Raw genomic sequence first — 13,945 nt, forward strand, 5'->3', positions numbered from 1 at the left:
GGGCTGAAAAAAAGTTATGAATGGTGTGGGTGCAGGGGGGCTGGAAATAAAACTTTGGATTGTGCGTAGGTGCATGGGAGGGCTGGAAAAAGAACTGTGGGTGCAGGGAGGGGGGCTGGAAAAATATGGATGGTATCTGTACAGGAAGGGAGGGCTGTAATATTTAAATTATGACAAGCTTGCAGAATTTGCAAATTTTGGCGCAAAATTCCAACAGGAGTAGAGCGGACTAAAGCCTATAAGAGTCCACCCAGGTTTTTGTTTGTTTTGACCTAAAAAGGATGGGGGTAGCCATTGGCAAACACACAGTTTCTAATTGGCTAGCAGACAATATATATGTGAGATGTCCAAGATGTGTGTGTCAGCCTTAAATTGCTCACACATAACACATAAAAGATGAGACAATGTAAAAGAGGATAGCCACTGACACGTGAAGGGGCATAATCGAATGTTGCCGGCGAAATAGTTCGCCAGCGATCTATTTTGGCGGCGGCGCAACAGCTGGCCGGAACCGTATTATCGAAAAAGATGGCCGGCCATCTTTTTTTTCGATAATACGGGTTAGCCCAGCCAAATGCCTTGGATTTCGCTGGGTTTGAGATCGCCGGTTTTGTTTTTCAGCGATAATGGGAAAAAAATGCCGGCCATCTCAACCTCAGCGAAATCCAAGGCATTTGGTCGTGGGAGGAGCCAGCATTTGTAGTGCACTGGTCCCCCTGACATGCCAGAACACCAACCAGGCACCCTAGGCGGGCACTTCTAAAAATTTAAAAAAAAATACAAAAAAAGCTCCCAGGTGCATAGCTCCCCAAATCCCCCCCAAACCCATCCCTCACAACTCTACACCATTACCATAGCCCTTATGGGTGAAGGGGGGCACCTACTTGTGGGTAGAGTGGGCTTTGGGGGGTTTGGAGGGCTTAACATTTACCACCACAAGTGTAGCAGGGGGGGGGGGGGATGGACATGGGTCTGCCTGCCTGAAGTGCACTGCATCCATTAAAGACTGCTCCAGGGACTTGCATACTGCTGTCAGGGAGCTGGGTATGACATTTGAGGCTGGCATAGAGGCTGGCAAAAAAGGTTTTCCATTATCAGCGAAAGCCAGCCATCTGGTAGCCATGCCCATGCCTGCCCATGTCCCGCCTTCGCTACACCACCGATACGCCCCTTTGAACTTTCGCTGGCGAGGCGACGGGAAAGCGGTGATGCTGTCAAAAAAGCTGCTTTCGATTATACCAATTTCGCCGCTTTTGAGAGATCGCCGGCCATCTCCCGATTTATGTCGGGAAATGGCCGGCGATCACTTTCAAAAATAAGCCTGATAGTGGTATATTATCAGGATTCATAGTGTGGTGTGGTTGAGGGATTAGCATATAAGTTGTACTTGATTGTTCAAGACTATGTTGTTAGAACATGTGTTATGTTGCCTGTTAATTTAAAGTGCAATCAGTAAAGAATAAAAAAAAAAAAAAAAGATTGTGTGTAATACGGCATATCACATGAGCAAAAGAATGTGGGAGCTGCTGCTCATGTTCAGAGGCGTCGTTCCCAGCGCTCTTCAGCAAAACTTCACATCTGTTGCGAACAGCAGTGAGATTGCTTTCAGGGAATACCTGTTGCATCTATGCTTGTCCTTGGCAAGTAAGCTTTGTAGGGCAAGTGTTACTTCAGAAGTTGAAAAGTGAAATTATAAATTTCAGATGGTAGCCCTGGCGTTGTCCTTTTAAAGTTTTGATTGTATGAAAGTTAATGCAGTGTTTCAATTAAAAACACTTGGAGAGATTTTTCTTTAATTTTGTAAAATAGCAGATACTGTCCCACAGATTCTGTATAGGTCTCCCAAAGTTGGGTGTGCAAGATCTGCACCTAAATGACTTAATTAGGTGATAACCAATTATTGGCATTAATTGGTAATAATTAGAAGTTGTGTGCATCTTCGCTGCAGCCTATTCTATAATATGCATGCCTAACTTTCATAGCGTGCAACTCCAAAAGGGGTGTGGCCATGGGAGGGGCATTCCCAGAATTTAGGCACAATATTATAGAATATTGTTATTTCTGCACATAACTGCCATTAGTTGGGTGCCACCAGCTTTTGGCAGCAAAATGTGTGCTAAGTTAATATTCTCCGAGGACAAGCAGGCTGCTTGTTCTCACTGATGGGTGACGTCCACGGCAGCCCCTCCAATCGGAATCTTCCTAGCAAAGTCCTTTGCTAGCCCTCGCGCGCCCGCACGGCCGTCTTCCCGCCCGAAACCGGCTCGAGCCGGCCAGTCTTCTTTCGTCCGCACTCGGTACGGCTGTGTTTTTGTCGTGTCGAGCCCCGGAGAGTCGACCTCGCGCGTCCGTTTTAAATAGACGTGTTTTTTTTCTTCGGAAAAGTTCTAAATTTGTTCGGGAAGTGCTCCGGAAACCTCCTTGGGTTTCGTTTGCCCCTTCCCGTGTTTCCAGTTTTTGCCCCGGTAAGTTTTCTTTCGTTGTCGGGATAGGCCTCTTTTCGGCCTCGGTCGAGATTTTTCTCCCTTAAATTTTTGGTGCTCCAAATTCGTCATTTCGGATTTTGATTTCGCCGGCGTGATTTTTCCGCCCATGACATCGAAGCCTTCCAGCGGCTTCAAGAAGTGCACCCAGTGCGCCCGGGTAATCTCGCTCACTGATAGGCACTCTTCGTGTCTTCAGTGTCTGGGGGCCGAGCACCGTCCTCAGAACTGTAGTCTGTGTTCCCTGTTACAAAGGCGGACTCAGGTAGCGAGATTGGCCCAGTGGAACGTTTTGTTCTCGGGCTCTTCGTCGGCATCGGCACCGGGGTCATCGTGTGCATCGACGTCATCAGCGTCCAGACCTTCATCCTTGGCCGCCAGTGCATCGAGTGCATCGAGGCATCGGCCCTCTGCATCGGCGCCGAGACATCGGATAGCTGCATCGACGTCGGTGGTACCGGGACCTCGTCTCCTGATGTCGTCGGACGGTGGTGCATCGGGTGGAGTGCAGGTGAGGGCTGTCCATTCCCCTGCTGGTGGCGGTGAGCCTTCGGGTGGGTCTCCCCCTACCCTGAGGGCTCCTGCGGTACAGCCCCCCCGGGATCGACCTCCTTCGACCTCGGCCCTGAGGAAGCGACGGATGGATTCTACGTCCTCCTCGTCGGTGCCGGGGAGCTCCGGTGACATGCTTCGGAAGAAGTCGAAGAAGCATCGACACCGGTCTCCTCCCCGCGTCGGCACCGAGAGCTCTGGGTTGCCGAGGGAGTCGGCACCCAGCAGGCATCGGCACCGAGAGGACCGCTCACCCTCTGTTCAGGAGGTGTCGATGCGCTCCACTCTGGACAGCCCGGACCAGCCTCCACGCCCGGAACAGGTTCTGACGTCGACGCCTGCATCGACCTCCCTGCCTTTCTCTGCAGCCGCTCTGAACGAGAGCCTCCGGGCCGTTCTCCCAGAGATTCTGGGAGACCTGTTGCGCCCTACCCCTCCGGTACCGGCGGTGCTTGCGCCTCCGGTACCGTCGAGCGTGGCGCCGGCTGGCCCATCGCCCGGGGTGAGGTCCCCGACGTCGGTACCGCGTGCGGTGCCGACTGCGGCTACCTCCCAGGAGGGCTCCCCGACTACGTCGGCGGAGGGAGCTTCGCCGATGCGGGCAAGGGAGTCTACCTCTCGACGCCCCCATCGTGGACGTGGCTCCACGGAGTCGAGCCGGGCGAGGTTGCAGACACAGGTTCGTGAACTTGTGTCTGACACCGAGGGTGAGGCCTCGTGGGAAGAGGAAGAAGACCCCAGATATTTCTCTGACGAGGAGTCTGAGGGTCTTCCTTCCGATCCCACTCCCTCTCCTGAAAGACAGCTTTCTCCTCCCGAGAGTCTGTCTTTTGCTTCCTTTGTCCGGGAGATGTCTACGGCCATCCCCTTCCCGGTGGTTGTGGAGGACGAGCCCAGGGCTGAAATGTTTGAGCTCCTGGACTATCCTTCTCCACCTAAGGAAGCGTCCACTGTTCCCTTGCACCATGTCCTGAAAAAGACATTGCTTGCGAACTGGACCAAGCCACTAAGTAATCCCCACATCCCCAAGAAGATCGAGTCCCAGTACCGGATCCATGGGGACCCAGAGCTGATGCGCACTCAGTTGCCTCACGACTCTGGAGTTGTGGATCTGGCCCTAAAGAAGGCTAAGAGTTCTAGGGAGCATGCTTCGGCGCCCCCGGGCAAAGACTCTAGAACCTTAGACTCCTTTGGGAGGAAGGCCTACCATTCCTCTATGCTCGTGGCCAAAATCCAGTCTTACCAGCTCTACACGAGCATACACATGCGGAACAATGTGCGGCAGTTGGCGGGCTTGGTTGATGCTCTTCCCCCTGAGCAAGCCAAGCCTTTTCAGGAGGTGGTCAGGCAGCTGAAGGCGTGCAGAAAATTCCTGGCCAGAGGGGTGTATGACACCTTTGATGTTGCGTCCAGGGCCGCTGCTCAAGGTGTGGTGATGCGCAGGCTCTCATGGCTGCGTGCCTCCGACCTGGAAAATAGACTCCAGCAGCGGATTGCGGACTCGCCTTGCCGTGCGGACAATATTTTTGGAGAGAAAGTCGAGCAGGTGGTAGAGCATCTCCACCAGCGGGATACCGCATTCGACAAGTTCTCCCGCCGGCAGCCTTCAGCATCTACCTCTACAGGTAGAAGATTTTTGGGGGGAAGGAGGACTGTTCCCTACTCTTCTGGCAAGCGTAGGTACAACCCTCCTTCTCGACAGCCTGCGGCCCAGGCTAAGCCCCAGCGCGCTCGCTCTCGTCAGCAGCGTGCGCCTCAGCAAGGCCCCGCGGCTCCCCAGCAAAAGCAAGGGGCGAGCTTTTGACTGGCTCCAGCAGAGCATAGCCGACATCCAAGTGTCAGTGCCGGGCGACCTGCCAGTCGGAGGGAGGTTGAAAGCTTTTCACCAAAGGTGGCCTCTCATAACCTCCGATCAGTGGGTTCTGCAAATAGTCCGGCAAGGATACACCCTCAATTTGGCCTCAAAACCTCCAAATTGTCCACCGGGAGCTCAATCCTACAGCTTCCAGCACAAGCAGGTACTTGCAGAGGAACTCTCCGCCCTTCTCAGCGCCAATGCGGTCGAGCCCGTGCCATCCGGGCAAGAAGGGCTGGGATTCTATTCCAGGTACTTCCTTGTGGAAAAGAAAACAGGGGGGATGCGTCCCATCCTAGACCTAAGGGCCCTGAACAAATATCTCGTAAAAGAAAAGTTCAGGATGCTTTCCCTGGGCACCCTTCTCCCCATGATTCAGCAAAACGATTGGCTATGCTCTCTGGACTTGAAGGATGCCTACACACACATCCCGATACTGCCAGCTCACAGACAGTATCTGCGATTTCAGTTGGGCACACGCCACTTCCAGTACTGTGTGCTACCCTTTGGGCTCGCCTCTGCGCCCAGGGTGTTCACAAAGTGCCTAGCTGTGGTAGCAGCGGCACTTCGCAGGCTGGGGGTGCACGTGTTCCCATATCTCGACGATTGGCTGGTGAAGAACACATCCGAGGCAGGAGCCCTGCAGTCCATGCAGATGACTATTCGCCTCCTGGAGCTACTGGGGTTTGTGATAAATTATCCAAAGTCCCATCTTCTCCCAGTGCAGAAACTCGAATTCATAGGAGCTCTGCTGGATTCTCGGACGGCTCGCGCCTATCTCCCAGAGACGAGGGCCAACAACTTGTTGTCCCTCGTCTCACGGGTGCGAGTGTCCCAGCAGATCACAGCTCGGCAGATGTTGAGATTGCTGGGCCACATGGCCTCCACAGTTCATGTGACTCCCATGGCCCGTCTTCACATGAGATCTGCTCAATGGATCCTAGCCTCCCAGTGGTATCAGGCTGCTGGGGGTCTAGAAGACGTGATCCACCTGTCCACGAGTTTTCTCGAATCCCTGTATTGGTGGACAATCTGGTCCAATTTGACTCTGGGACGTCCTTTCCAAATTCCTCAGCCACAAAAAGTGCTGACAACGGATGCGTCTCTCCTGGGATGGGGAGCTCATGTCGATGGGCTTCACACCCAAGGAAGCTGGTCCCTCCAGGAACGTGGTCTACAGATCAATCTCCTGGAGTTGCGAGCGATCTGGAACGCTCTGAAGGCTTTCAGAGATCGGCTGTCCCATCAAATTATCCAAATTCAGACAGACAACCAGGTTGCCATGTACTATGTCAACAAGCAGGGGGGCACCGGATCTCGCCCCCTGTGTCAGGAAGCCGTCAGCATGTGGCTCTGGGCTCGCCGTTTCGGCATGGTGCTCCAAGCCACATATCTGGCAGGCGTAAACAACAGTCTGGCCAACAGACTGAGCCGGATTATGCAACCTCACGAGTGGTCGCTCAACTCCAGAGTGGTGCGCCAGATCTTCCAAGCGTGGGGCACCCCCTTGGTGGATCTCTTCGCATCTCGAGTGAACCACAAAGTCCCTCAGTTCTGTTCCAGGCTTCAGGCCCCCGGCAGACTGGCATCGGATGCCTTCCTCCTGGATTGGGGGGAGGGCCTGCTGTATGCTTATCCTCCCATTCCTCTGGTGGGGAAGACTTTGTTGAAACTCAAGCAAGACCGAGGCACCATGATTCTGATTGCTCCTTTTTGGCCGCGTCAGATCTGGTTCCCTCTTCTTCTGGAGTTATCCTCCGAAGAACCGTGGAGATTGGAGTGTTTTCCGACCCTCATCACGCAGGACGAAGGGGCTCTTCTGCATCCCAGCCTCCGGTCCCTGGCTCTCACGGCCTGGATGTTGAGAGCGTAGACTTTGCCTCTTTGGGTCTGTCAGAGGGTGTCTCCCGCGTCTTGCTTGCTTCCAGGAAAGATTCCACTAAGAGGAGTTACTTCTTTCTGTGGAGGAGGTTTGCCGTCTGGTGTGACAGCAAGGCCCTAGCTCCTCGCTCTTGTCCTACACAGACCCTGCTTGAATACCTTCTGCACTTGTCTGAGTCTGGTCTCAAGACCAACTCTGTAAGAGTTCACCTTAGCGCAATCAGTGCATACCATTACCATGTGGAAGGTAAGCCGATCTCAGGACAGCCTTTAGTTGTTCGCTTCATGAGAGGTTTGCTTTTGTCAAAGCCCCCTGTCAAGCCTCCTACAGTGTCATGGGATCTCAATGTCGTTCTCACCCAGCTGATGAAACCTCCTTTTGAGCCACTGAATTCCTGCCATCTGAAGTACTTGACCTGGAAGGTCATTTTCTTGGTGGCAGTTACTTCAGCTCGTAGAGTCAGTGAGCTTCAGGCCCTGGTAGCCCAGGCCCCTTGCACCAAATTTCATCATAACAGAGTAGTCCTCCGCACTCACCCTAAGTTCTTGCCAAAGGTCGTGTCGGAGTTCCATCTGAACCAGTCAATTGTCTTGCCAACATTCTTTCCCCGTCCTCATTCCTGCCCTGCTGAACGTCAGCTGCACACATTGGACTGCAAGAGAGCATTGGCCTTCTACCTGGAGCGGACACAGCCCCACAGACAGTCCGCCCAATTGTTTGTTTCTTTTGATCCCAATAGGAGGGGAGTGGCTGTAGGGAAACGCACCATATCCAATTGGCTAGCAGATTGCATTTCCTTCACTTACGCCCAGGCGGGGCTGGCTCTTGAGGGTCATGTCACGGCTCATAATGTTAGAGCCATGGCTGCGTCGGTAGCCCACTTGAAGTCAGCCTCCATTGAAGAAATTTGCAAAGCTGCGACGTGGTCATCTGTCCACACATTCACATCTCATTACTGCCTGCAGCAGGATACCCGACGCGACAGTCGGTTCGGGCAGTCAGTTCTTCAGAACCTGTTTGGGCTTTAGGATCCAACTCCACCCCCCCGAGGGCCCTGTTTGTTCTGTTCCAGGCTGCACTCTCAGTTAGTTGGTAAATTTTTTAGGTCAATCTCAGTTATGTCCTCGCCGTTGTGAGGCCCAATTGACCATGGTTGTTGTTTTGAGTGAGCCTGGGGGCTAGGGATACCCCATCAGTGAGAACAAGCAGCCTGCTTGTCCTCGGAGAAAGCGAATGCTACATACCTGTAGAAGGTATTCTCCGAGGACAGCAGGCTGATTGTTCTCACAAACCCGCCCGCCTCCCCTTTGGAGTTGTGTCTTCCCTTGTTTCTCTTTTGCTACAATACGAGACTGGCCGGCTCGAGCCGGTTTCGGGCGGGAAGACGGCCGCGCATGCGCGGTGCGCGCGGGCGCGCGAGGGCTAGCAAAGGGCTTTGCTAGGAAGATTCCGATTGGAGGGGCTGCCGTGGACGTCACCCATCAGTGAGAACAATCAGCCTGCTGTCCTCGGAGAATACCTTCTACAGGTATGTAGCATTCGCTTTATGTAAAGGGTGCTCCACGCAAAGCGCCCTTTACAGAATACTGACTTGGCATGGATCATACTCCGCCTAATTGTGGTCACCATTTACTGAATTTACTACTACTACTACTACTATTTAACATTTCTAGAGCGCTACAAAGTGTACGCAGCGCTGTACAAACACAGAAGAAAGACAATGCCATAGCATTATCCATAGTTTCATGTTATGTAGGCAGTTTGTTTACCTTTTCATACATCAAATTCATTCACCAGAGAAGCCTGACATGGCCCAACAGATTGCTCAGTTGAGAAGTTTCTGGTGCATAAAGCCTCCCTTGTGCAGCCTCACTTCTGCTCTGACTTCATACTTCTTAAGGCAGAGGTTGTTTTTTTTTTTTTGCTTTTAGTTGTGTTCTAGTGCACAGTGTGCTTTTTCTGCTATAGAATCTTAAAGTAACTTGCCCTTGGTTCACGTCTGGACTTTGTAGTGCACTGCGGCAGTATCCGGCAAACCGCCACAATCCTCAGCATGAACAAGGACTGCCTGCGTACTGGTGACAAAGCCACAGTGCACTTCCGCTTCATCAAGACCCCTGAATACCTGCACATCGACCAGCGCTTGGTGTTCCGAGAGGGGCGGACCAAGGCTGTGGGCACAGTTACCAAGGTACGTATTAGCCAAGGCCATCTTTATTTTTCTCTGCTTGTTGGCAGTGATGGTCAGCCATAGTGGCGGCTTTTATTTTCAATTGAGCGAAGAATTATGGTTGCCATATTAGTCCTCTTAGATGTGAGCAAATAACGGCCAGTGACCAAGATGTAGTTGATACTTAACTGCAAAGTTCCAGTTACTCAACGGGTAGTCGATAAATTCAGATATAGTGTTTACACTGGCTCATGTGCTTCTCTGGTGCTTTACTGCCAGTTGCTACAGACCACCAATAACTTGCCAATGAACTCCAAGCCACAGCAGATAAAGATGCAGTCAACAAAGAAGAGCCCTTTGACAAGAAAGGAAGATCCAGTAGCAGGAGAGGAAGCACAAGGAACCTTATCAGCAGCAGCAACTTTGTCAACTTCTGTTCTTTCCCAGGTACAGGCCACTAGACTTCACTTGTTTATAATCTATCTGTGTGCCGTGCTCTGTTCTGATTGCAGGGTTTCTCATGGCCTTGTTTTGAATGCTCATTCTCTTTCCTCTGTGCCCTGGGTTCAGGGTCGCTCATGCTGTAAACAATCTCTTCCTCTTTGTCCCTTTTATCTATTTTGATCTCTGCGTAGTGTGCTGTTCCATTCCCTTTTCTCACTCCTGTAAGACATGGATAATCTATGCTGTGCTCTTCCTGTAACAGCCCTTTTATTTTTCATACTATTTCTGTTCTGTTTCCTGCTCAGCTGGGCAAAATTGCTGTATGCAGAGTGTGTTCTGCCAGCTTTCCTCATCTTAGCCACTAGACACTCTCTCTTGCTTATCTCTCGCTTTCTTTTTCTCCTGCTGCTTGCCTGCCAGGCTGCTCCTGAAGATGACCTGCTTAGCAAAGAAAGAAATAAGGATAATAAGGTATTTCAAAAACTGCAATTCCAGTTTGTATCTGCTTTCAAAGAATCATTCTAAATTTGTTTTAGAGTAATAACACTCTTCTGTTTTTTTTCAGTGGCATACCAAGGGTGGGGTGGTGGGGGCGGTCCGCCCCAGGTGCAAATAAAAACGGGGTGCTCCACTGCCGCTGCTCCAGTCCCTCTATTCAGGCTGCAGCTGTTGCCTCTCCTCTGCAGTCCTCCAGTCTCCACCTGCCCATCCTCAGCTCCCTCGACAGCCCCTTTCTCGTTTCTGCTGCCCAGCGCCATGCATTTTTAAAATCTAATCTTTGAATCGCCAGTGCCAGCGTGCAGCATCTGTGAAAGAAGCAGGTCGCTTCGGGCCTTCCTTCACTGTGTCCCGCCCTCGCGGAAATAGGAAGTTACATAGAGCAGGGCAGGACACAATGAGGGAAGGCCCGAGGTGACCTTCTTTCACAGATGCTGCACGCTGGCACTGCGCTGCCGATTCAAAGATTTTTAAAATGCAGGGCACCGGTTGGCAAAAAGGAGAAGGGGGCTGTGGACAGAGCTGAGGTTGGGCAGGTGGGGACTGGGGGCTGTGGCTCAAACTAATAGCTAAAATAGGGACTAGGGCTGAAAAGGGGGGGCTCAGATGGGAGAAGAGGGCTGGAACTGGGGGCTGAGAAGGGGGCAGGTGGGAGAATGGGGCTGGAGCTGAAAAGGGGGGGGGCAGATGGGAGAATGGAGCTGGAGCTGAAAAGGGGGGCTGTAATGCAGGGCAGGTGGATGAAGGGGACTGGAACTGGGGGCTGAAAAGGAGGGTAGATGGGACTGGGACAGGAGGCTGAAAAGGGGGCAGGGGCTGAAGCTGGGAACTGAAAAGGGGAATGAGGAGAAAGGGGCTGGGGCTGAAACTGGGGACTGGAGAGATAATGGGACTGGAACTGGTGGCTGAAAAGAGGGGGCAGAGAGAGAACAGATCCTACATGGAAGGGGGAGAGAGGGAGGGCAGTTGGTGGATGGAAGGGGCAGAGAGACAGGGTAAACCCTGGATGGAAGGGAGAGAAAAGGCAGCTGATGGATAGGAGCAGAGAGACGGGGGGGGGGGGGGGGGGGGGGAGGGGGGACAGACCCTGGATGGAAGAGGGAGAGAGAGAGGGCAGACAGGAGCAGATGGTGGATGGAAGGGAGAGTGAAGAGAAGATGAGGAAAGCAGAAACCAGAGACAACAAACTGTAAATACTTTTTTTTTTTTTTTGCTTTAGTATAAAGTATTGAAGCTGTGTTAATAAATGTTTATAAATAGAAAATGGAAATAAGGTTATCTTTTTATTGGACTAATTTTAATACATTTTGACTAACTTTTAGAGAACAAAACCCCTTTCCTCAGGTCAGGATAAGATACTGTATTGACCTGAGAAAGGAGGTTTTGGCCTCTGAAAGCTAAATGTATTAGTAGTCCAATAAAATGGTATTATCTTATGTTCTATATTTGTTTTATTTCTGTTTGATAATTTGTAAAGTGGTGATTGGTATTTGTTAGTTTGTTTCAAATTTACATCTGCTATCTTTATATTTTGCACAGTATTAGGGAACATACATCACTATCACTGTTTCTGTGGTGTTGCATTGTATGCAGAATCTGGTTTCTTGGGGGTTCAGTTTATTTTTGTCTAAATATTTCTATTTTTAGTTTGTGGTTACTTTATTGTATGGTGGTTTAGGGTGTATCTGTGTCTGTGAAAAAGACATGGCTTTCTGTTGGCATTGACTGTGCAGGATTGACAATCTGTACTATTCTGGTTGGTTTAGTTTTACAATAGGTGAATTGAAGTTCTGCTGCTCACTGCAGTGTTTAAGATACTTCCTTTTTCTAGTTACAGCCTTGTGTGACTTATAGAAATTACTGCTTATGGTATGGTAGAACTGCTCTGTAGGTCCTGAGTGCCTAGTACTGGATTTTGGAGGGGGGTGTTAAAAAAAATGATCGGCCCTGGGTGTCATATACCCTAGGTACGCCACTGTGGTTTTATTTAGCTTTGGTTCAATAGAACAGAGAGGTTATGAGATCATACTGAATGTGTAAGCGTATTGTGTTTGTTTTTAAATGTGTGTCTCTTCACCTTCCACCCCTTTGATCTCTTTGCTATACCTACCTGCACAATTTCTTTTTCTGCAGTTGGATGCTTAGATTTCTGCTTTAGAAAGTTGGTGATTTGCAGTGGCTACACGGAGGAGGGCAGAGGAGCCTTATGGCAGTTAAACTGGGGCTTTCCTGAAAACAAATACCACTTTCTACAGTGGTTTTAAACTATTTTTGTGAATGTAGTGACCTGTCTGTAGCAGAAGCAGGAAGCTGTGAACAATGGATGTCTGATTTAAGTAGCACTATCTGGCACTTATCAGATCAGGAGGTTTCTTTCTTGACTGACCTGTGCATCTGCAGTGAAAGGGCAGTTGGATATTCCACTGTGGGCTGTGGGGGGAAATCTCTTTCATAGTACTCAATGGAAGGGGTGGGGGGAGAAGCAAACTATTAAAGTATCTGCAACAGTATCATTTTCAAGTGCTTTATAATAATGGGAGTTGGTGCCAGTAGGTTTGTTTAAGGTAGTCAGTGCATACAGCTTTGGTCCTGACTCCTTTCCTTTGTCATCACAGCCAAACCTGTGCAAGAGAACAAAGAGCCGAGGTTGCTATAGGGAGTAAAAAAAACAAAAAACTAGTAGTATATGATCCCTTCATGTAAAATAATTTGTTCTGTAACAAAGCAGAATTGCAAAAGTAGTAACTAGTCTCTCTGTTTACCCTCTATCCTGCAGCCAAAGGTGGGTGGCAGCGGGCGGCGGCGTGGCGGGCAGAGACACAAGGTGAAGTCACAGGGGGCCTGCATGACCCCGGCCAGCGGGTGCTGAGCATCTCATCCACCGCCATCATTCTTCTGGTGGCTGAGAATGCACCTCTGGAGAGGATGAGAGCAGAATACCGAAAGGCCACCTGTTCTCCCCACTTCTACACCTCTTCCTCCCAAAAAGAGTGACCCTTTCTCAGCCCAAACGTTAATCATCAGCTCAAGTTGGATTGTAATTTATAAGTTGTCAATCACAATAATGGATGGAAGCCCAAGCTCACACAAAGCAAACTCAGAAATGTTGTTCTTTATGCCATGGCTTTTTAGGATTTTTCTTCAAGATGAAGTAGCTGGCAGTTTTACAGGTGAAGAGTGTGCCCCTTGATTTTTTTTTCCAGCAGTGTGTTCTTTACACACTCCCTTCCTTTGTATTTATTTCCGGTTTGTCCAGTTGGCAGTCTTCCTTTTCCAGTGTGTTGTGTACATCTGTCTGCTGCTTAGTGAAGACTGTGCATGTGTAAAAGAGCTCCTGTACAGCCAGTTTTCCCCTTCTCTGGCTCCTGTAATGGCACAGGCACTAGGCTCTAACATCGCAATGTGAACTTAGGTCACTGGAGGACCAAAGAGGATGTTAATATTGACTGTACAGGAGAGAACTTCTCATTTTTATATGACATTTCATTGGTCAGCTACAATAAAGTATCTCATCAAATCTTTTATAATATTTTGGTGTGTGTGTGTTTGTTTTTCTTTTTAATTTTGTCGAGTGTTTGAGGGAGAGGTATCTCAATTTTGGGACATTCCAGTGCCAGATTGGGGAAGGGTGGTGGAAAGCATTCCTCACATCCTTTCAGTTGTCCCTCAGGTAATCAGTGACTTTGTCAAAAGGAGATCTAACGGTTGAGTATTGACTAGTTTGTGTTTTTCAGCTCATGGAAGATCTGTTTTACTGTATCCCTTTACTGCACAGTTTTCTCACTTCCCTTTCTTCCCATGGAATGAATACAGCTTTCCTGGCTAGGATATCAGCAGCCTGTGACTAGCACATTGGGTAGAGGGGTATTATCTTTCATATATAAAACACAGCTCCCTGCTCAACTTATACAGGCAGTAGAGTAAAAGCTAACACTTATCTGTATGTAAGTTAAAATTGGAAGGTATGAGCAGCCCAGCTAGTAACCTCATTTGTACAGAATGATGGATGTTTTTCTTTTTTAGGTGAAAGAGTTGAAAAAAAAAATTTGTTTTCTTTTTTT

General features: G+C 49.9%; 1 protein-coding gene across 1 annotated transcript in view; it reads left to right on the forward strand.

Moving 5' to 3' along the window:
- The window catches only part of GTPBP1 (GTP binding protein 1), a 146,577-nt gene extending 133,164 nt beyond the window's left edge, over positions 1–13,413 (forward strand). Inside the window, 4 exon segments of the mRNA XM_030221005.1 lie at positions 8,785–8,963; positions 9,222–9,389; positions 9,807–9,857; positions 12,661–13,413. Of these exon segments, the coding sequence (XP_030076865.1) occupies positions 8,785–8,963; positions 9,222–9,389; positions 9,807–9,857; positions 12,661–12,753 (491 nt within the window). The 3' untranslated portion in view covers positions 12,754–13,413.
- Positions 13,414–13,945: the final 532 nt, after the last annotated feature.

Source organism: Microcaecilia unicolor, chromosome 1 (assembly GCF_901765095.1).
Source record: "Microcaecilia unicolor chromosome 1, aMicUni1.1, whole genome shotgun sequence".
NCBI classification, from domain to species: Eukaryota; Metazoa; Chordata; class Amphibia; order Gymnophiona; family Siphonopidae; genus Microcaecilia; species Microcaecilia unicolor.